Consider the following 23,486-nt stretch of genomic DNA (forward strand, 5'->3'; position numbering starts at 1 on the left):
TTAATGTTGAATTCACACGCTCTTTTCACATCGTAGGAAAGCACATCGGTATCGCCAGATGAGTGACAATTTAGTTTGGCAAATTTTCGATAACCAGTGTATGATAAAGGCATGTTGGGTGAAATGGGTGGGTGAAATTAGAAAGCTAACGTTAGCTAACGAGCAGCAGCCGGCCGTCCGGTCGCTCCGCTCCCACTGTAGGGACACTCGTTTGCCGAGAGAACGCCTGACAGCGAGAGGCACTGTCTGGTTAACACCAGTTTTTAGCTGTGACTGTCCTTCCTTTGCCGTACCTGGGGTTGCTGCGTTTTGGCTGCTGTCTGTGGATTCCTTCATGCACGGCTCGTATTCTTTCGGATTTTTCATGCGCAGGTGTTTTGGCAGCCGCGATGTTGTGTGCGCCGCGGGACAGGTCGGCGTTGCGGGTTGGGTGTGTGGCTCGGCCTGGGTTGCCTTCTTTTGGCTGGGGGTGCTGCCGGGCGGCGCTTTTTCTGCTCGCGAGTTCCATTTTCACTTTCTCACAGCCTACTGCACCTGCACGGTCCACCTACATTACGTCGACCAGCGTAGCGCACGCAGTGCAAGCGTAGGGTTCGGTTCGGTGGGAAAAAATTCTAAGGTAGAAACCGAACCCCATCAAAAAGCCCAATATTGAGCAGAATCCAAATCCTGGATTCGGTGCATCCCTAATCATCATCATCACATGCTGAGATCATTTTGCTCTTTGTTCGTGAAGACATAGTGTCCTTTTACTGTGCCAGAAGCATCTGCTGAGGTATTTCAGGGTAAGATGTCCATCGAAGGATTATAGAGGGTATCAGGTAAGATGTCCATCGAAGGATTATAGAGGGTATCAAGTTAATTCAGAGGGCATGGAGGGACACGAGTCTGTGCTCTTTGAAATTTTAACTAGGGCTGAAACGATTCCTAAAACAGATTACAAATGAAGGAAGACGAAAATAGCGAGGGTCTAAGAGAAGAGACAGGCGAGAGAAAACGACAGAAAGGTTGGGATCATTTTAAGCTGCAAACATACCTCTACATCATCTCTGTAGAAAACATCCAGTGTACTCATCCGTTCCACGGAGCAAACCCGACACAAGGTAATCAACGTCTGCTGCTCTCGTCCACCGCGCTGTTTTACACAACTAGCCTACAGCATGCTACTCTGCTAATAGCCATGTTTTACCAAACAAGGTAAAACGAAAGCTGTCGGTTTGTGATCTAACTGTTTATTAGTTTGCTACTAATCTCTGGAAACTTAGCTGCTGCCAGAGACAAACCGGCTCCTCCCCCCAGCATGGCTACTTAATATGCACGTGAATGACGTCATCATGCCGGTGATGTCTGCATTCTTTATTCTTTCTCCTCACTGTGTATTAGGCTTCTGAAAATGTGTCCCCCAGAACAGTGTAGTTGAATAGTCCTGCTGTAAGCTTTGTACCGTCATATTTACCCTCTGGTCAGTGAACAGCTCTTTTGCATATCCAGCGCAAAGAGCCCGGAGGCAAGAAGGGCTTAAAAAGATTTACATTTGTGCCCCAACCAAAAAGTAACCTTGAACTCCCAGCAATAAAAAACGCTGTCTTTCCAAAAAACAAAAACCAGTCTTTGTGTGTAACAAGGTTATAGACAGACACAGGCACACAGTTGAGACAGGCAGAGAGAGAGAGAGACACACAGAGAAGAGAGACAATATATGGCATTTTATATTTATAGAACTTTATAATTATTATTATTATTAATATTACATAAAAACAATATTATTATTATTATTATTTTTTATTATTTTTATATACATATTTTTATTTATTATTTAATTCATACGTATATTTATTTATTGCTTATATTATACTTATTTTATTTTTTTTTAAGTTTGCATATATTATTATTACATATTACACATATACATTTTATTACATATATTACATATATTATTACATAAATATATTATTATTATTACATTTTTTATATTACATACTTTATTTTTATTTTATTTATTTATTTTTATTTAATTTAATTTTTATTTATTTTTTTTATGCATTATTATTATTACATACTTTCATATACATATGCATATTACATTTCATTTATTATTACACATATTATTATATATGTATTTTAGATAGACATAATATTATTATTATTATTAGTATTATTACATTTTTCAGGTAGAACATATTATTACATATATATTTTCATCATCATTTTATTACACATACATTTATGCTGCAGCATACATACATACTATTACACACACAGGCAGACAGACAAGACACAGACAGCACAGACACACACAGACACAGACAGACAAGGAGAGAGACCACACAGACAGACACAGACACAGAGAGAACATATATACATATAACATATAAAGAAGAATAAAAATAACGTATTATTATATATGCACATATTACATATACATATGCATATTATTAAAAGATATAATTACATATAAATATATATGTGCATATTATTACACACAAAAAAGTATTATAAAATAATAATAATTATTGCAGCATACATATTACATATATATGTAGATATGAAAAGAGCATACATATATACATATATATATATATATGTGTATTATTATTATTATTATTAATAAAAGCACACACACATTACGTGACACATGACACAGACAACAGACACAGACAGGCACAGGCAAGACACAGACAGACAGCAGTACAGATTACACGAGACACACAGAGACAGCAGAGACACAGAACATGCCACAGCACACACAGAGGAGACAGACGAAACAGCAGACACACAGAAGACAGACAGACAGCAGACATGGCAGAGACAGAAACACAAAAAGATATTACATATATATATTACATGTGTATATATATATATATTATATTATGTGCTGCAGAGAGGCATAGAGACAAGGACATGCAGAGAGACAGACATGAGAGGAGAGAGGAGGAGGAGGAGGAGTAGGTATATATATATGGTATGTCATCAGTATATGGAGACATGTTATATGGTATCGTATAATAGGTATAAAAAGAGGAGAGCAGTGAGAGGAGACACGGCACGCATTGATTATTAATGCAGACAGCATTGACGCAGCATCAAAGATTAGCGATGACGCAAAAAAAAAAAAAAAAAGATTGACACGCATTGACACGCATTATCATCATCGCGGCATTTGGCGGTTACCGCATCATCATCGACATGCGCGGCACAGCATCGGCAGCATCATCACTGCGCATGGCATCGGCATTATCATCATCATCGCAGCCGTATTATACGTGCATGTACATTACTACGTGCGTACTGTTATTATTACATGCGTACGTATTATTACATACGTGCATGCATATTATTAAGCGTACGCAGTATTATTATTATTATACGTGCGCTGTATTATTATTATTACATGCGTACGTAGACATATATATGATGAGAGAGGAGAGAGAGATATATAAGTATTCCGATGAGAGAGAGTATACGCATACGCATATTACTTAAATATTATTACGCATACGTATACATATTGCATATACATACGTATTATTATTATTACGTATTATTGCCGCATTATTATTATTACGTATTATTAAGTATATATATAGAGAGTATATGGTAGTAATATATATGTATAAGTATGTAGAGGGAGGACAACGCAAACAGCAAACGAGCAAAACGCATACATACGGAAAGCAAAAAGAAACAGACAAAACGTACGTACGTATTGACAGCATTATACGTACGCATTACACACACGCATTATACGTACGTATCGTACGTACGTACGTACATACGTACGCATTACGTACGCATTATACGTACGTATTATTACGTACGCACACATACGACATTACGCACGTATAATATTACGCATAGCGGTACGCACACATTATTACGACATTACGGCAAAAAAATACGCATAATATTACGCACGCATTAAAATACGTGACATACGCATGACATAAAACGTATTATTACCGTATTGCATTACACATTACGCACGTAATAGCCACGTACGCATTACACATACGTATTGCACATTACGTACGCATTATTACATTACGCACGCACATATTGCGTACATACGCATGCATACGCATTATTGCCACGTACGTACATACGCGGCATATTATTACGTACGCATACATGCGTGCGTATTACATATACGTATTATTACATGCGCATTTTACATACAGGTAGATGTGAATAGATGTGGTATAGTAAGTGTGTATAGTATATATGGTAGAGAGAGAGAGAGTGGTATATGAGTGAAAGGAGAGAGGAGAGAGAGAGTATAGAGAGAGTGGAGAGAGAGGAGAGGAGAGTGGTGGGGGAGAGATTTTAGCAATAATAAATATTTACTATTGCTGTTTACTAAGTATTTCTTATTAAGTATTTCTTATCCGATTAATCGATGGAATAATCGGTAGAAAACTCGATTACTAAAATAATCGATAGCTGCAGCCCTAATTTTAACACACCTTATTTTTATTGAATACAGAGTTTTCTCTGCCGAGGGGCAGTATGGCTTGTTTATCGGCTATGTGTGATCTAAAGTAGGGTTCGAGGGCTTTGAAAAAAATCACAACTTAGAATTCCTAAAATATTGGCTTTGTCTGTTTGCAGAACATTTTGAGTATGTGAAAGTCAATGAATGTCAGTGTTAACCTGGTCTGCTAAGAAGTCCCTCTTGAAATTTGAATGTCAACCGCCATCTGTTATCATTCGTGAAATAATCCCATTTACATGGCCAAATTCAACATGACTTGCAAATTTGAGCAGATAAGCGTTTGGACCACAGCCAAATGCTTGTGCTCGTCGCCTGCGTTATTACAAAGAAGCATTTTTGTTCATTTTCTACAGACGTCTCAAGATTGTTCTCACTCAGCTCAGTTTAGATTTTTCTGAGGAGATTTGATTGCAGTTTGGTATCTTCACCAACTGAGAATGCAGGGTGACAGCCTGCTTGGGCATGCCAGTGTGTAATGTGAGCAGTAATGTGAGATGTTAGCATGGTGTGTCCCTGCATTCGTGGAATGTGTGTGTGCGTGCGTGTGATGTGTATGATTTTGGTATGAGAGAAAAGAGCTAGAGCTGCAGTAACTTTACACCCCTCGTCCTCTCCAGTGGTCACTATAAAAAGACATTTCCAGCTGATGAATGAAAAAAGAGAATTGTGAGTAGAGCTAACAGTGTGTTTTTAGTAAACATCCAGTGTGTGTGTGTGTGTGTGGGGGGGGGGGTATAATAGACTTATCATTGTGTTGGTAAGTGAGCATGTGTGTGCATCTGTGCATCATGGATCACAGAGTATTTGGCCAAATGAGAAGGCACCACACACGCACACTAATGCTCGTAATCCACCTGCCTCCTCTGTGTCTGCGAGCGAAGGTGCGTGTTCTGTTGCGGGGAGGTGCTTTACCACTGCCAGAGGGCTGGCTGGGATGCTCACAGCTAAGTATGTTGAAAATATTTCCCCCTGGCACAGAGATCATGTAGCTTTCAATAGATAGATAGAGAAAGGGACTGCCATAAGAGGAGCAAGAAAGTTAAAGAGAGGAATGAGACAAAAGGTAGAAAACGGGAAGTTCAAAGACATGGGAGGTGAATGGAGGTGAAGCAGACAAGTTAGGAGAAAATGGATCTATTTAAGAAGAAAAAAGTAGATATTTTGCTGAAAGATATATGGGCGATTCTTAGACTACGGGCACTTTCATGTCCTTTGATCATATTTTATAAAAAACATTTAATTTTGAAAAATTCACACTTTTATAGTTAACTTTACAATATAAGAACTTTAGGAACTATTTACCGGTAGTCTACAATAATTTTTTCACCTTTTTAAACATCGTTATAGATGCAAATATTGCTGTTTTGTGCTTGTCCCACACCCAGACTTCTGATCTTCAATAATGAAAAAGAAGTGTCAAAAAATGATTTATCTATTTATTTTTTTTTTTATATGATTGAATAAAGTATCAGTAAAATAATCAAAACATAATTGTGGTATTTAAGGTCAGACAACTATTAATGTGATTTTATATACAAAATGTAGTTGTCCCACAGTATTGCCGTCATTTCCACCACAACGCTGTAATGTCCCTTTTTAAAACGATTTTATGAAAGATTGTTTGGGTAGTTTCTATGGAGATGAACAATTAGCCTACATCACAGCACATGTCTGACATGGAGGAGATTTTGAATTTCTTCACCAACTTGGAGATGAAAACTCAAGTTCAATATTGCTTGAAATGAAAATATTTTTATTGTATGTCATTTCCAAACATGGCGTAACATCAATTGAGTTTGTAAATAAATAGATTTTTTAACATAAATAGATGTATTTTGCATGCATGCAATGCTAGCTACTAATTCATAGCTAATCTGTAATACTAGCTTGGATTTTTTTACAAAATACTGTAGGATTGTCATTTCCACCACCGTCATTTCCAACACATTACCTTCTTGGGTGGAAATGACAAAGGTGTGGTGGAAATTACATTTATACTTACCAGGTGCAATTTATAGATTGTGTGGCCACATATGTATACCAAATATAACCAATTAGAATGTTACAATTTTACAATCACAATTAATGCGTAACTTACATTTTTTATGTGACTATTTGTAGTTAAAGTTGTTTACAGTAAGACTGTAACTTTTCATCTGGTTATGGAACCAAACAGACTAATGACTACTGAGACTAATGATTTGTTAAATGGAATTGTCTGCTTCAGAAGGTTTCAAATAAATGTCTTCTGTTTTTCTACATGGACGTCCATTAATTGTCATTTCCACAACACCCAGTCATTTCCACCACCTCATAACTTTTTTTAAAATATTAACAAAATTCTAATCACTCATTTAAAAACTTCTGCATAGTTTATTGGATAATGTTCCACTTAATGTAATAAACACAAGTAGTTATTTTTCTGAAATGTATCTAACCAATCCAATATTATATTTCAGGTTGCGGTGGATGTAAGCTTTGTGTTTGGTCCTCATGACAATTAATTTACTTAATCCACAAATCTATGGTAATAGCAAAATATGTATAAACTGGTAAAACTATGTGTGAAAGTGGTCTTACACTGTTAAGAAATGATGTATATCATACTATTTTTAAATAATAATCAAATATTTACATGTGATGGAAATGACATTTGTTCAGTTCGGGTCGGAAAATATGTAAAAATACACCAATTTGTCTTATAATGTAAGTGCGTTCTCTTATGGATCATCAAACTAGACTAGTTATATTAACCTGTTAGACTGTGGCAATTTAGATTTGAACACTTTTTTTTTTCCCCCTCATGTTCACAATGCCAAAAGTGCCTGTAGTTGTAGAAACACCCATATATGAGAAGAGGAACAGAGATGATAAATATGTAATTATCAGCCAGGCCCAATCCTTGGAATGAGGGATGCGCGGGAGGGGAGGGGAGGAAGGAAGGGAGGAGAGTGTGATTGATGGTATTAACAGAGGTGGAGAAGGTGTCGAAATTTGTTGACCCAGCTGAAATGTTTATTGTCCTATCCCATCAACTCCCGCTGTTGTGTTTTTGACTTCAGAGCTGCCGGTTGATTTTCCTCTACAGTGAGGAGCCTGAGCGCAAGTCCACTCCCTGCTGCTGCCTCCGGAGAATGACTGACCACTGCGTGTGTGTTTGTGTGTGCGTGTGTGTTTGACATTAGACTGTGGGTGTGAGTGCCTGAATATGTGTCGGTTTGTGCATTGTGGTGTGTGTGTGTGAGCCACAGGGAGGTTGGTCTGGTGTACCCTGCTCTGCTGACTCCTTTAAATAAGCACCGCTGTGTGTGTGTGTTTGTGTTTGTGTGTGTGTGTGTGTGTGTGTGTGTGTGTGTGTGTGTGTGTGTGTGTGTGTGTGTGTGTGTGTGTGTGTGTGTGTGTGTGTGTGTGTGTGTGTGTGTGTGTGTGTGTGTGTGTGTGTGTGTGTGTGTGTTTGGACTGTGAGGAGTGAGGGCAGCTCAGCCACTGTGTGCAAGAAGTGAAATAAACTTTTCCTGGGAATGGATACAAGTGCATTTACTGATTAATTTTTTGGACACAAATCTTTATATAAACTCACAGGAGATATTCCAGTAGTTATAGCTTCTGCTGAACCACTGTTTTGCAGGCCCTAATGACAGGATATCCTTGACCACACCTCCTCCATAATCTTATTTTTTTCTTTCGTTCACCATCTGTTATCCCACTTCCCTACATTGACTTTCTCACTTACTAGAATACATTGTTCATTATCTCAGAAGAATCTATTGGAAAGGAAAGACTAAAGTTATCTCGAATAACTAGGAAGTTAGGGACGTAGTAGAGGGTCTGGCTCCCCGCCCCTCCCATTCAGACAGATTTCCAGCTGGACAGGCCAATCACAACCGTTTAACTCACATGGGGCGGGTCTAATACGAAGAGTGACCAGATCAAACTGTCTACTAAAAACTAGACGTTTTTTGATCAAATATGAATCAAAATGATGTTACTGTATTGCCTTTTTTTAAATTTATTTATTCATTTATTTTTTTTACTTTAACACATTTTAGGTGTTGCTGTAATTTGAGGTTGAAGTTTGAAGTTTGTGACCAGGCAGCCATTTTCTTTCCTGCTTCAAAACTGATCAAGCACTTGCATGGGTTGCTTAGAGCTGCGTCGCTTGGTTGCTCTGATTGGTTGTAGGTCTGTCTAATTGTGTGTAGCGGCGTTGATAACGCCTCTTGGAAATCGAAAGTGAACTGAGAGGTGTTACAGTCACGTTACGTTTAAAGGCTCTGACACACCAACCCGATAATCGGCCGTCGGACAGTCTGGCGAGGTCGGTGACTCAAGTCTGTTCGCTGTGTTCCGTGCCGTCGTCAGTCGGAGGAGCCATCGGCGTTCATTTTGGCCGATTTTACTTGTTGAATTGGCCAGTGGGCAGTCGGACTCAGTGACCAATCTGATTGGTGGAGTGCTAGCCCTTGACTAGCGAATCAGTGCTTCTTCCACAAGAAGAAGCCCGAGAGCTGACAACGCCAGTATCTTTTTATTACTAGCCATCGTATTATCTTCTGTTCAGCGAGTAATGACAACAACGATCCTTCTTGACTATTATCAACACTCTCTGATGAAAAAAATGACTCACGACAGCGTGCGCTGTGTTTTTATTATTTTTTTGGGCGACAATATAGATTAGCGTCTGCCTGCTGTTATGGAGACGTACCACGTCTCGCGCACGCTCAGAACTTACGCTCAAGTGGGGGTCGCTTCGGTGTGTTCCTGAGGCACTTTTTTGAGAGACGGGAGCCGACCGATCAGTCCGACTGCCTTTTCTGCCGACGGTTGGCCGTCGAGTTGGTGTGTCAGAGCCTTTATGACGGCGGTGCTGTCAGCAGCCCATCGTTAACAAATTTAACACTTCAGCAGAGGTGTTAATTTCCAAACAGGCTTAGTGGCTTGACGGTTAACGTTTAAGTATGGATTTGAATCGCGGGGGGTATTTTGCCGACGGTAATGTTATTAGTGTTAGAAGTTAGCAGTACACTTGAACGACCGGACCCAGGGTGAGCATAGAGGGTGAGTCTGAGCGAGAAGGAAGAAGTGGTGAATTTCCAGCTCTCAGCAACTTAAAACGATATAGTGCCTATACGATCTAGTGTCAGCAAAAACAGCTTTTGATTGAGTTTCCTCTAAGCGAAATGATGCGAGTGAATTTAAAATGGACCTTTTATTGTGAAGGTTAGACACGGAAGAGCCAGCGTTATGGCCGCGCTTTTTTTCCCTCAACCTTTTTTCCGCGGCCTTTTAGTTTTATTCACGGTTTAATATCCAACGCTGTCCAAACTGCTCCAAATTCCAAACCCCAAGTTCATTGGGTACCCAGGAAACCAAGTGTAAACGGTTCACGAGATATTTCAAAGACGGACCACACACCCGCACAAATACAGAGGCTTTCCGATTAGATGTCTAATAGAAAGTAGCTTCAAACTTTAGACTGAATTTAGACTAGTCTATCCCGCAACACCTGCTGCTCGTTCTTTCCCAGGACAAGTCCTCTTGTGAACAGGAATTTTATATTTTCAGCTGCAGAAATGGCAGCAGTTTGTTTGGAATAAGCAGGAAAAGGCCGTAATTTTCATGAGAAGCAATAGCAATCATAGCTGTAAAATCACAGAAAAGTGTGCATTGCAGAATCTGATAGAACCTAACAAGAAACTGCTTTCACAGTACTGTCCACACAACGGAATTGATCTCTGATTTGTGTCTATATTGATTGATTTCTTCATGATGATTGCTGGTGACACTTTTCCTTTTTCCTGTACCACTACATCCGCATGGTTAAATGAATCGTTGCTCCCATTTCCTGCATTACGGGTGCCACTTCTATACAGTGGATTTGGCTCTTCAAAAAGACTGGGTAATGAGAAAGTGTCAGAGATCAGGTGACTGCTAGGAAAAGCTCTTGCTTCCTGCTCTCCTAACTGTCTTCCTGTTTCTCAACAGAGGGGGGCGGAGTCTTCCAAGGCAGTAGGAGGAGAAGGAGGGGAGCATATGAGCCTAAGGAGCAGACAGACGCACAGGTTAGTGTTCATTTGGTTCGCACACACACAGAGGAGCACACTACGCTTACCGGCACATTGGCTCTTGTGCCGCGCAGACTCCGAGCTCCTACCTGCTTCTTACGGTGTTAACTCGCGACTTCTGGTTTTCCTGTGAACTCGTATACATCACGTAAGTAAACTTTACCTTCTGTCCTGTTTGAGCAGATCAGAGTGCCTCCGGTGTGTAGACTTGGGGCTGTGTCTGTGTACTTAAAAAGGGGGGAGGGCTTGTTGATCTGGCAGATATCGACAGCAAACTTTACGCTTGAGAGCAATGTTTTGACTTAACTCTTTAGTGAGTTAAGCTATTGCTTTCTTGTATGGCCTGTTTATGTAAATGCCTTCAATCCATGGTTGCTATTAATATGTTAAACATGGCAAGAAGCTCAGCGTAAGTCTTAATACTGATGGTAGACCATACAGAGCAATTGAAATGCTCTGTTATTTTAGAGGCAGCTCTTGTCTCTTTCTGTGCTTCTGCCTGTGCTTCCTTGTCCTTGGGATGGAATGCCAGATCTAAAAATACTGGTCTTGATTATAACATTTGGCAGCTCTGCTCCAGGACTATTTTCATTCCCACAGCCCTCACAGCTGTAACAGGGCGAGAAGCTGCCCGGCAGGCTGGCAGAGTGGATGTATTGTATCTCTAGCAAGTTTCATGTTGACGTTTTATCTCAAGCAGAGAAGGAAAGCGTTTCTCACCGCTGACATGGCAGAGATACTTCGGTTCATCTCACAGACTGTGTTGATAAGGGACAAAGATGTGACAAAGTTGTAGGAGCTCATTTGTCTCTCTTTTCTCTCTTAAGATGCATGGAGTTACTTCAGTTTTGAAGCCTGCATGTGTATGGGAGAGAAAGAAATGTCTAACACATTAGGCTGTTGGCTAAAACAAATAAAAACATGCTTTTCGTGACCGCTCTTTAGACTTTCAGCACCTCTCTTTCCGTCAGTGGATAGGTAATTGGGGATTATAAAGGGATAACAGTCGGAGGAGTACAGTGTGAGTGTGTTTGTACATGTGAGTACAGTGTGTGTGTGTGTGTGTGTGTGTGTGTGTGTGTGTGTGTGTGTGTGTGTGTGTGTGTGTGTGTGTGTGTGTGTGTGTGTGTGTGTGTGTGCGACCCTCCCTGTATCTAAGCCAACAGTGTGGCCTAGCCATTGAGGCGACTCCACAGTGACCACTCTCCCTCCCACCAGTGTGTGTGCGATGTGGCTCTGTAGCTGACTAAGGACAGCAGTATGTGATTGCATCCACGCTTGCGTGTCTCTGGAATGTTTTCATCACCACGTTATAGGGAGGGGGGGGGGGGCTTTCTCTCTCTCCCTGCATTTTTTGTTTGCCTTCAGCCTCTATCGTTGCAGCATAGATGTGTGTGTGTGTGTGTGTGTGTGTGTGACTGTTCAGGTATGCAGTTCTGTATCTTTTAGTATGCAGTTGGCATGTAATTGCATGAGTGTGTACATTTGTCTGTATGTGCACATATGTTTCCGTGTGTGTGTGTGTGTGTGTGTGTGTGTGTGTGTGTGTGTGTGTGTGTGTGTGTGTGTGTGTGTGTGTGTGTGTGTGTGTGTGTGTGTGTGTGTGTGTGTGTGTGTGTGTGTGTGTGTGTGTGTGTGTGTGTGTGTGTGTGTGTGTGTGTGTGTGTGTGTGTGTGTGTGTGTGTGTTACCTGACAGATTAGCTCCAGCTGAGTGAGGCAAGGAAAAAAATGCCTCAAACCCCTGATCCAAACACAGACACAAATCACACTCATCTCCCAAGATCTACAGATCAGTTTGCAGGGCATCATCACAGTTTCCATAATCAGCAGAAATTCTTTGCTGGATCTGAGTTTTTTTCACCCTCTGGATGCTCTGCAATGCCAGAATCCCTTACGGGCATTGTAAATCTGAGGGGTTGTAATCCTACATGCTAGTTATCCAGTACAGGGAGAGAAAAAATCACCAAACATCTTATCATTTTATATAAATATATAATATAAGATGACTTTTTGTACTAAAGTTGCCTGCCGTACTTCAAAATGTACCCGAATTCGTTGAGTTTTGTAAGAGTGTTGCACTCTTCAAAATGTTGGTTTAATTTGGTTCAATTACTTTTCCAGTGACAGTTTGTAAGATGCTACTTCTAGTTGGTGATAATTCATTTCATTTACAACTTTAAATACAGAAGAGTGGATGAAAAAATGTTGTAGTATTATATTTTTTATATATATTTTTTCTATTTATCTAATGTGGGCCAGTGGCAGATGTTATAATATGTTTGTCTTAGCTGCCGCCTTTAGTTTTCCTGAGGGAATACTTAGCCACCTGCTCTCCACTGATTACCTACTCAGTCAAAACTCTTTCGCACACACATGCACGCACGCACGCACACAAAAATGTGGATGCTGACATTCATGGATGCACAGCTACACATGAGACAGGATTTCATTGGATCCCTCTCCATCCCACCCTTGGGTGTAATTGTGCATGGATGTGTGTGTTTCCTGAGGCCACAGGCTCAGACAGTGATGGGCAGAGGTGGAGGAGGGGGTTTAAGGGGAGACCAATGGGTGAAGAGACTGGGGGAGGGCCATACAAGATGAACATAGATGCTATAATAACTGTCTGCTTATGGTTCAATGGTTGTTTTTGCAGTTGACTAGACCTTAGTGCACAATAGTTGCATAACCCTCTAGTCCAGACACTTCAGTCATGCATGTCGGCCAACTTCTCCACCGAGCCAAGTGCTGTTTTCAGTAGGAAATGATCAGCGTGGCTGGAGCTGATAGATGCGCAGCACTGTGCGGTGAGGCCAGGGCATTTAACATTAGCACTGCCAGGCATTTTAGGGGTACTATAACCACCAAGTCCGATGGCCAAGAGGTGATGCAAGACCGTTAGCGTCCTGCATCAGCCTGTCGAGGTTCTAATTAGAAATAATGACCGGCTTGCTCTACGTTATTTACTTGCTTATAGCGCACGCCCAGGACTTCCGTGTCAGGACACAGCTTTTATAGTCTGACAGAAAGTGTGATTAGTTTAGATTAATTTCTGATATTTTACATATGACATATGAAAAGAATGAATACTGTGGGCCTACAGAACCTTAGTATGCATAGAAGTGCATGTGAGTGAGTATTGACGTGCAAATGAGTTTCTATGTCCCATTCATTGTCTCAATGCGCTGTACGGCCATCATGCATATGCGTCAATTCAGCTGCGGACGAGGGCATCAACGGTAATCAGCACTACTCCTGGTGAACAAAGGGGGGCGGGGGGGGGGTGAAAACCACACCAAAAACCAGTTTATTTGGTTTTTTTAAATGTTCTATCATTATGACAATTTGGGAATAGTGCAGAATAGATAAGGAAATGTAAGGGCAGGAGGAGGGAAACAGCAATAACAATGACAGACCAATTCAAATTTTTTTTTTTATCACAACTTTTAATGCGGTGGGCTCTGGCGGTTCTAGTGTTAAGGGTTGAATCCCATGAGGTCTGGTGCTGGCCTCTCTGTCTTCATTAGCTGTCTTTGGAGCTCCCTAAATCAGCCTGGAAGGGGTGTGACTGATAACCTTTTGAACTCTTCTTTTAAGCTTTTATGGACTTACAAACTGAAGCGGGGGTGTCCCAGTGGGGTGATGGGCTGGGGCTTGTGTTGCATGCACATAACCTTTTTTTATACCCAGGTTTGGGCTTATTTTCCATCAGGTTAGACTATCATTCAACCAGAGGATACAAGGAAGATGCTTAACCGAGTGAATTACACATGGAGTGTTCAAGTGGCAGCCATGATGGGATTTCATCAGATGATGTACTTTGTGTTTAATGCTATGTCGGCAAATGTTGTACTCACGAGAGTTTTGATTGTTTTCCTTTTTTTTGTTTCTTTTTAGTTGAGCAGTGGTTAGATTGGACAGTCTGTGCTACAGCTTACCTCAGTGTATGATTCCTCTACAGCGGTTGCCAGTGCATTGTGTACCGGCTTCATGGCAAAGAGGCCAAGTGCCCAGAAATAGATGGGCGAAGGTCACCATAAAACACGGCCAACCTGCCGGTCACACAGTCAGAAGAAAACACTCCAGCTGAGTGTGTTTGTCTGTTTTTTCTGTCTTTGTCAAACATTTCCTGTTGTGAAATGCATCATTGCTTCCTTCTCATTCCTCCAGTGGGCCACAAACCTGAGAAATCACTGCTGACTAACTCGCCGCATCTACCCCCCCTCCTCTCTCTCTCTCTCTGCTTGGGGTGAAGGTGACTCTTTCAAAGAACATTCATGATACTGAGTTTTTTTTTCTCTGACATTGAAGGATTTAAACATTAGTTTGCTTGTATTTAGCCGCACATTGCTCCTGAGCAACATACTGATCCCCTTCCAGCTTGAGGAAAGTCGTTTAGCTCAAACAGACCTCTGAGATTGAATTAATAGAAATCACCTTATCACCCGATGTCGTTAAGATCATGAATGGAAGGAACATCCATTAAAAAATAAATAAATAAATCACCTTATCTTTTCATCTACACTTACATCATTCATTTAGTTCACAAGATTATTGATGTTTTCTTCAGTGTCTACGTTTCAGGTTGGACAGGAGGGGATTTCTGGTGACATCTCTTTAGGTGGGGTCTCTGTTGTTTTCTATACAGTCTGGGGTCAATGTCCGCTGGAACCAAGGCCACTGCAATATGAGCCAGCTGGCTTCACGGACCCCACACATGACATGCAACCTTGTTCCTGTCCCTCAATGTTTGGACCCTCAAGAGTGCTGCATCTTCCTGTTTTTGTCATGATTTAGGACATTTTCAAAGGAAAAAAAAGTATAAAACTATAAGTTCTGGCCTGTGTTCCTCTTTACTCTCGCCTCGCCTCTCTGGCCGCAATCCATTTTCTCACATGTTGCTGTTTGCTATTTAGTCACTCAGTAACTTTGTGCTAGGAAATAGGCAAAAAAAGAGGCCAATTGCTACCAGTCGTGGGCTCTCCCTATAATTAGTCTTAAGCAGGCCGGTTGGTAGTTGACCATAGTCAGCTGTGGTTAAAGGTTAGTCATCCCTTCTTTTGAGCAGGAGCTTCCCATGCCACCCTTTTTGCCACACTTTTATCTTTCTATTCTTTCTGTCCTCACTCACACACACAGGAGACGTCACATGCCATATCATTACCCGCTAATATGGCGGTTGGAAAGCCGAATGTGAAAGCGGTCAGATTCATAACAACACAGTGGTTCGCATAGTTTTAGGATAATCGAACCGAGCAAGTTTCCGTCGTGGAAAAGAAATCTCATTCCTTGGTCTGTTGCTGTGGTTGGTGCCTGTGGTGCGCTCATCGTTTTTAGAGACATCAGCTGGTTGTGCAGAACAGAACATGAATGGAAAGCAAAAGATGGAAAGTTAGAAAAACAAGACTGACAGGCTGAGACACACCACACACACACACACACACACACACACACACACACACACACACACACACACACACACACAGTTATAAATTAGCACCAGCCAAATGCTGGTAAAATATGTGTGACTGGTAGATTTGCTTCACTCACTAGCCAAAAAAAACAATGGTAATCTATTGAGTGGCTGGTAATATTTGAACATTCACAAGCCATTTGGCCATTTGTAGTAGTTCAAAATCTTTCTCCTTCCAATTCTCCATCTTCAACAGTATCCATGGCTAAACTGTTGGGTCCAGTAAGATAACAAAGAGAGTTAATGAGTGGATTATATGTAGTTTTCCACTGAAAGTGAAAGTGTGTGTTTGCATGCACATAGCTCTTGCATGGTTGTTAAAGCCTTGTGTTTTATAGTGTTTGAACTGGAGAGAGATCCCATGATTCCCCTTTTGTGTTTTACATGATTAGTCTATTATATTAATTAAGTTTAAGTTGTGTGCCAGAGGCAGAAATGGAGCCTTTAAACTACATTATGTTTTGGAAAAGGCAGAGAGGAGGCCAAGTTAGTATGTGTACACATTTTAAACCATTACACATTAAATTGGGACCCCTGTCAAAGTATTTGTATAATTTTTTTTGTACCCAAAGACCAGCCAGATGTTGGCCATTCTTGAAGAAATTGGTCTTTTTGTGGACCTGAAGAGGCTCTAAATCTGGACTAAAAGGATGTGTTTTTCCCCCCGGTAGAGGCCTGTTTGAGGGTAATGACAAGGCCACAGCATACTAAACCTGAACTGGCTGAGGTTTCTGATTGTGTGACCAGACTTTTGTCCTCACTTATTCTTTAGGATGAATTTCTATGTTAGTGTGTGAGTGGGGAGGCAGAAGACCTTTTTCTGGTGTTTCTGTGTATTTAAAAAAAATATATTTAAAAAATAATTAACAAATTGACATATTTTATTGCTGGATACTGTATGTGTAAAGTATAAGGGGTTGGCTCCAGTTTTTACTGTGGTCTTTTATGTGTTTACTGTGCTGCGGTGCAAACGTTTAGGCCTAATCTAGCAGGTGGAGCGCCAGCGTTGCATCATGTGCTTGGTTTGTTGACAGACATTGTACATTGGAGCACCATTGAATATGTGAAAAAGTTGTATGCAACCTTTTTGTCTGAGTTTCTCCGAGGATCATTAGGCCCTTTTTGATAAGCCAAAAGTCCAAACTGGGATGATGATGTCATCATCTTCTGTGTCTTAATGGGTTTCTATCCTCCTGTAACTGAAACTAACTGAACAATCCCTCCTTTCTTTGCCAAAAAGTGTCACTTTTTTTTTTTTTCTCACTCAGATCATTTTCTTTATTGTGCCTTCATTATTAGCATAATAGTATGTTTTGCTCTGGCTCCTGAATGTACTCCCTTGAGGTTTGCCTAAAGGCTTTTTGGTCGCTTAATGTTTGTGAAGCATTATTTTCTGTGATGCAAATGTGTTTGCAATTTAAGCCAGACTATTTTAAACTCGTCTTTGGCTTGTCACATAGTCAAGATGAAAGCAAAGTGTGTGACTGTTACGTGCGTATCTGTGGGTTTTCAAGCTGTGTCTGTGTGTGTGTGTGTGCCTGTGTGTGTGCCTGTGTGTGTCTGTGTGTCTGTGTGTGTGTGTCTGTGTGTCCAAGTCTAAACTGTCATGGTTGCTTTTGCTCTCTCTCTCTGCTGCTGTTCAGGGATGAGAGGAGGGAGATGTTGGGGGGGGGAACGGGGTCACATGTTGAAGGAGACAGGAAGGAAGACAGCTATAAAAAGACTAATTAAAAATGTGCGAATAGATATGTGTTGGAGGTGGAGGTGAGGAGGAGGGAGGGAGAGAGAGAGAGAGAGAAACAGGCCCACTAACTGGGTGTGATGTAACCCTGGAGTGTAATGTTGTAAACGGTAAGATGCAGGGGGAGGGATGAGTGGAGGAGTGTGTGTGTGTGTGTGTGTGGGGGGGGGGGGGATTGTTTTTCTGGGAAATTAGAGCTTTGAGAAACAGGGGGAAATACATGAACGAAGTGTGTCGGCAGTGCTTTTAATTCCCAATACCCAGAAACAATACAGAAGTTATGGGGTGCAAACATGTAAAAACTGTGAAAAAACTTTCACTGCCTGCCTTTGTTCGTTTGTCTCTAAACTAAAGTTGCAATTGTTAGGCCAGTGTTTAGACACTGTCAACATTAAGACCATAGCACTACAAGCACCCGCTGAATAGTTAAAAATACAAATGTAACCACAATTAGTCGTGGAATAAGGCAATGGTCTATTGTTTGCTGTGTCTCTGTTGTTCACACCCTCCGCACTTGCTTCTGCGCTGGAAGACAAAGACCTGAACAAGAAGAACAGTTGTGTGGGCTTTCAGTGTTTTTCACAATGTTTTCATAACCCCCCGCTGAGCTTGATGCAAGTCAATGTAAAAGATTGCAGCTGTTTTGCCCGTTGTCCTCCTCTCTCTTTCTCTCTCTCCCCCCCTTTCTCCCTTTCAAATCATTTTCATTTGAATGAAAACCCTGCTCAGTGTTTTGTTGTGCTCAGATGGGGGGAGGGGTTCGATTGGTCAGAATCCCTTTCGGGGTGGACCAATTGGAGCACGCCTCCCGCCTCCCGCTCCACCCCTGTGCCCCACTGAGGCTTCCAGCCTGACGTGTGATTGGCCGACTGGGAGGAGCTAGACTCTGTATTAAAGCCTGTCCCGTCTGCTCCACTTCAGTGTTAAAGAGAGTCCCCGTCTGTCAGCCGTGTGTGTGAGTGTGAGTGTGTGTGTGTGTGTCTACCAGTGCGTGTGGATGCTTTTGTTAATGAGCGGCGGATAGGAAACTGAGAACGCTACTATTATCTGACTTTGAATACCATCTCTTTTTTCTTTTTTTACACTCTTCAGGACTGTGGGGCTCTCCAGCTGAGTTTCTGGACGGCTTTTTGTGTCCCATCAAAAACTGGACAGGCGGACGGGCTTGACAGACGAGTTGGACAGAGATCTTGAAGGGGATCTTAAAGGCCAGTGTGTTGCCGCTATCATTGCTGGCTGATCTACCAGACCTGCAGTTTTGGATAAAGAGCTCCTATCAGCTGTGGCTGACCAGTGACCCCGATCTGCAGCCAGACCCCCCTTTTGGGTCACCGCTGAGCTAATAGATGTGGTCTGGTCGGGCCCGATGTGGAATTTGACCCCGACTGACCCTGTCCCACAAGTAGTCTTTGACTGAGACTCGTCGGAAAGGAAGGATAAAAGAGCAAGAGGGGCGACTGAGAAGAAAGGAGGAAGAAAAGGAGAAGTGAGAGCAGCAGCACAGCGACTGGTAAGGAAGTTAAAGCGAGGGTGCGAGGGAGGAAGCAGCGGGGGAGAGTGGGAAGAAAAGAGGGTACAAAAGAGCTGTTTTCTTGAGCCTAGAGAGGACATGCAGGAGCTCTAAAAGGATGTTCGTTGACTCACCCACCTCTCCCTCTGTCACTTTTTTCTTTTTGTCTCTAGTCTAACTTCTATCTCCTCATGTCCACAACATGTGGTTGCTATAAATCACTTTTTGTTACCGTTTAAGACAACAAATAGTGTATCATTTTCTTGTTCTTCTCTTCATTCTTTTTTTTTTGTGATGAAATGTTTTTATTTTTTTATTAAACAAACAGCATAAACACACTTCACACATCAGCAGCAGGTTATATTTACATTATTTGCGTGTCTTTCCTTTGTACATAATTCAGTAAAAAAACAAAAAAACTTTTGACTGATAGAAAATGTTTCTTTCTTCTTTCTCTCCGTCAGCTCGTCCAGTATGCCGGTGGAGACCCTGCGGCCGTCAGACGGCCGTCTGGCCGGGGTTCCCTTCACCTCCGCCATGCCCTTCAGGATACTTCACAAGGGTCCAGACTACTTCCGGCGTCAGGCTGAGCCCGGGGCCCGTAAGCTGAGCGCCGTGGAACGCCTGGAGGCCGACAAGGCCAAGTACGTGAAGAGCCAGCAGGTGGCCCTCACCCGCCAGGCCCCCATCAAACCACCAATCATCCGCAAGCCCCTCGTTCCTACGGGGATGATGCTCCAGTGCCAGATCAGCACTCCCCCGGCCCGCAAAGTTCCCCGCTGCCCAGCTGACGTGGAAAACCGAGGGGGGAGAGACGGACCAGGAGGAAGAAGAGGACCTGCTCTTAACTTGGATATTCTGAATAATCTTATCAATGATGTATGCGATGGACCAGTGCCCTGTTCCCAGTCCTCTTCCTCCACCTCCCCCTCCTCTTCATCTCCTTCGTCAGGAGCTAAGAGCATCGGCAGCAGCCTGTCAGCCCGAGGGGGGGGGGGGCCCCCCCCCCCCCCCCCCCCCCCCCCCCCCCCCCCCCTCCTTTTTTTTTTTTTTTTTTTTTTTTCCTTCCCCCCCCCTCGGACCCCCTCCTCCTCCTCCTCCTCCTCCCTCCCCTCCCCCCCCCCCCGCTCCGGCAGAACCCAGCCGCCGCCCACCCCCTGTTCCAGCACGAGTACCCCGGTTAGGGGTTCCGGCGCCCTACAGCTCCCCGAACTCAGTGACAGTGCGCAGGGTGGACGTTCGGCCTCAGGCTGACATTCGGAAGCCTCAGAGGACCCTACTGCAGCCGCAGCTCAGGCCCAGACAGACTGCCCAGGGCCAAGTCCCACACCCCCTGGTCCCACCTCCACCACCCCCTGCACCCTCTCAGAACAAACCCCAACCCCACCCGCAGCTTATGACCCCCTCCCAAACCCTGCCCTCCCCTCCAGTCTACCTCCCGCCTAGTCCCATGTTGGTCCGAGCCGGCATGATCCCGCCAGCCTCCCCCGCTTTCACCCGGATATCGAACGCCAGCTCCAAGGGCTCTGCCCGTAAGCACCCGTCCTTGCATCGCTCCAAGTCGGACCTGAGCGACCGCTACTCGCGCGCCACGGCCGACCTGGAGCGCTTCTTCAACTACTGCGGGCTGGACCCGGGGGAGGTGGAGGGCATGGGTGGAGTGGAGCGTTTCACAAGAGCCAACTCAGACATTGTGTCAGTCTCCAAGCTGCGCAGCGTCAGCACGCCCAGCTCGGAGTGCGGGGACGAGGCTGCCCAGGCAAGGGAGGACGGGGGAGACGAGGACGCCGACGGCGGGCCCGCAAGAGCCAACGAACGGGTCCCCTACGGCATCTCCGTCATCGAGAGGAACGCGCGAGTCATCAAGTGGCTGTACGGCATCCGTCAGGCGCGAGACGCCAACAACGCTGTCTCTAACGTATAGACTAACGAGGACTTAAAAGTCTAACAGGGAAGCAGTACTTTTTGTATTGTATACATATACGTCAGAAGACGGGAAAGCCCATCTGTTCATCTTCTGCTGCCTTACATCACGTTTAAGGATAATCCAGTAGTTTGCTTTTTTCCTAGTTCCTGTCAAGACTCACACGTTATGGAAATTACACATCAGTAATTTGTTATCTGGGCTGCAAGTCTGGACTGCTTCCCTGCAGGACGAAATGGACGATACATTTCCCTTTTCCTCCACTTGATCTTGTATGACAATATTGGTTTACGAAAGCAATAATAGACTGGTATAAATGATGATGTGAGCATGAAGGCAGAGGATTTTTGCGATTGTGGTTGCTCATGTAAAGGTACTGTTTGTTTGTGTGCGTGCGTGTGTGCGTGTCTGTGTGTACCAGAGAGCTCCGCAGCACAAAGCCACTGGAACTTGGCTGCAAACTGCTGGAGACTCTGATGCTACACAGTGGAAGAGAACCACGTTGATACTGTGAAACTTCACACAAAAAAAAAAAGCTTCCATAAACACATTTGTATTTTCAAAAAATCTTTTGGCTGTAAGACTGTTATTATACAATTTTCTGTCAGCATGCGAGTGGAACATTTGTACACATTTTTATTTTAGGGTTTGTCACGTCAACAAAGCACACACTCTGCTCATACACGGATTATCACTTCACGGCACAGACGTGCATTCAGGTCAATTCCAGTAAATATGGGAGCAGCTGCAGTTGGTGCTGTGTGTATATCTGACTGTAACATTGTCTAGGTGTGTGATTGCATCTGAAACATGGTCTCATGTCTTGGATGATGCTGCACTGGTGCAGTGAGCGAAATCTGTTCACTATGTATGTCTTGGCATGGATGAGAGAGCAAGTCATATGATGGTTGAAGTAAGTGCAGCATGAAAAAGTTATTTTACCTCCAGTAAGAATGGAGAGAAAATCTAAGAATGGGTAAAAGGAAGACTAAAAAAGAGCATACTCATAGAAAAAAAAAAATATATATATGGTGGTTCTGAAAGTGACTCAGGAAAATGTACTTGACATACTAATGAAAACGGACCAATATTTATTTGGAAAAAATAATTTAATGTATTTTTTAATATTGGACAACTTTTTGTACAGAATTCAATCTTTGCTCTTCCGTGCAATCTGATCATATCTAGTACAACTACAATATGCATTTAAACATGCAAATACAGGCACCAGTTGTGAACGTTGTAAACAGGGGAACATGTGCCCACTGCTCTGTGGGCAGAACTAAATCAAGTGTGTGTATTTATTTGACTTCCTTGTCGCAGGAGGAGAGCAAGAGGTGAGGTTTTGTCTCCCCTGTACAAGTTCTCCACCCTCTGCATCTACTTCCTTTCATCTTTTCAGGATATTCAGAATGAGCATCGGCCAGGCTTTGCTCTCCGTACGTGTACCTATCGCAGGTAAATGAAGAGCAGCGTACAGCTGCATTCAGATCAGAGGGCTGGAGAACACGACAGCAGTGACGGTGAACAAAGTGTGCTGTTGAATCCGGCACCGGATGCCCAAAGAGTCTTCAAGTGAGAGATCCAAAATTGTGTATTCTAAAAAAATAAAAACATGTTTTAAAGTACGCTGTTGTTTCTTATTTTTTTGGTCTTTTAAGGGCAATATATCGATATTATATTGATATTCTACCGACATCGATGTATGAGGCTTTCTGACCACACATTTAAAGGACAATTCCGGCGCAAAATGAACCTAGGGGTTAATAACACCTGGGTACTGAGTCGACCGTTCTCTGGGACACGTTTTCATGCTAATCGAATGTGACCAGTTTTATCGCAAACCGCTAATTAGCTTATAAAGCTAGTCGCGAAAGTAACGACGAACGCCGTGCTTGAGTTATTTTACTGTTTACTAGTTACACGGCGTTCGTGGTTCGACTGGTCATGACTGTTTTCCCAAGATGGCGCCTGCCTGTATACGTGAACGGTACGGTCTTTCTAATCTATCTTTTTAATAAACTGTCTGTACACTTACAAAGTTCTCAGTGCTTCGGTTTCCATGTAGGGACCCTCTTTATGCTACCATGGAAGTGTGGTGCTATTTTGAGCCTTGTTAGTAATATAGAAATAGCGATTTCTTTTTACTTTTGCATGCCTTTCGATGACTAGCTTTATAAGCTAATTAGCGGTTTGCGCTAAATCTGGTCACATTCGATTAGCATGAAAACATGTCCCAGAGAACGGTCGACTCGGTACCCATGTGTTATTACCCCCTAG

General features: G+C 42.7%; 1 protein-coding gene across 1 annotated transcript in view; it reads left to right on the forward strand.

Moving 5' to 3' along the window:
* The window catches only part of wu:fa11c10 (protein FAM110A), a 34,503-nt gene extending 11,669 nt beyond the window's left edge, over positions 1–22,834 (forward strand). The window contains 4 exon segments of the mRNA XM_039801233.1: positions 10,478–10,554; positions 18,865–19,282; positions 19,747–20,403; positions 20,405–22,834. Coding sequence (XP_039657167.1) covers positions 19,757–20,403; positions 20,405–21,206 — 1,449 coding nt within the window. The 5' untranslated portion in view covers positions 10,478–10,554; positions 18,865–19,282; positions 19,747–19,756 and the 3' untranslated portion in view covers positions 21,207–22,834.
* The last annotated feature ends 652 nt before the right edge of the window (positions 22,835–23,486 follow it).

The sequence above is a fragment of the Perca fluviatilis genome, chromosome 5 (genome assembly GCF_010015445.1).
Source record: "Perca fluviatilis chromosome 5, GENO_Pfluv_1.0, whole genome shotgun sequence".
In the NCBI taxonomy this organism is placed as follows: Eukaryota; Metazoa; Chordata; class Actinopteri; order Perciformes; family Percidae; genus Perca; species Perca fluviatilis.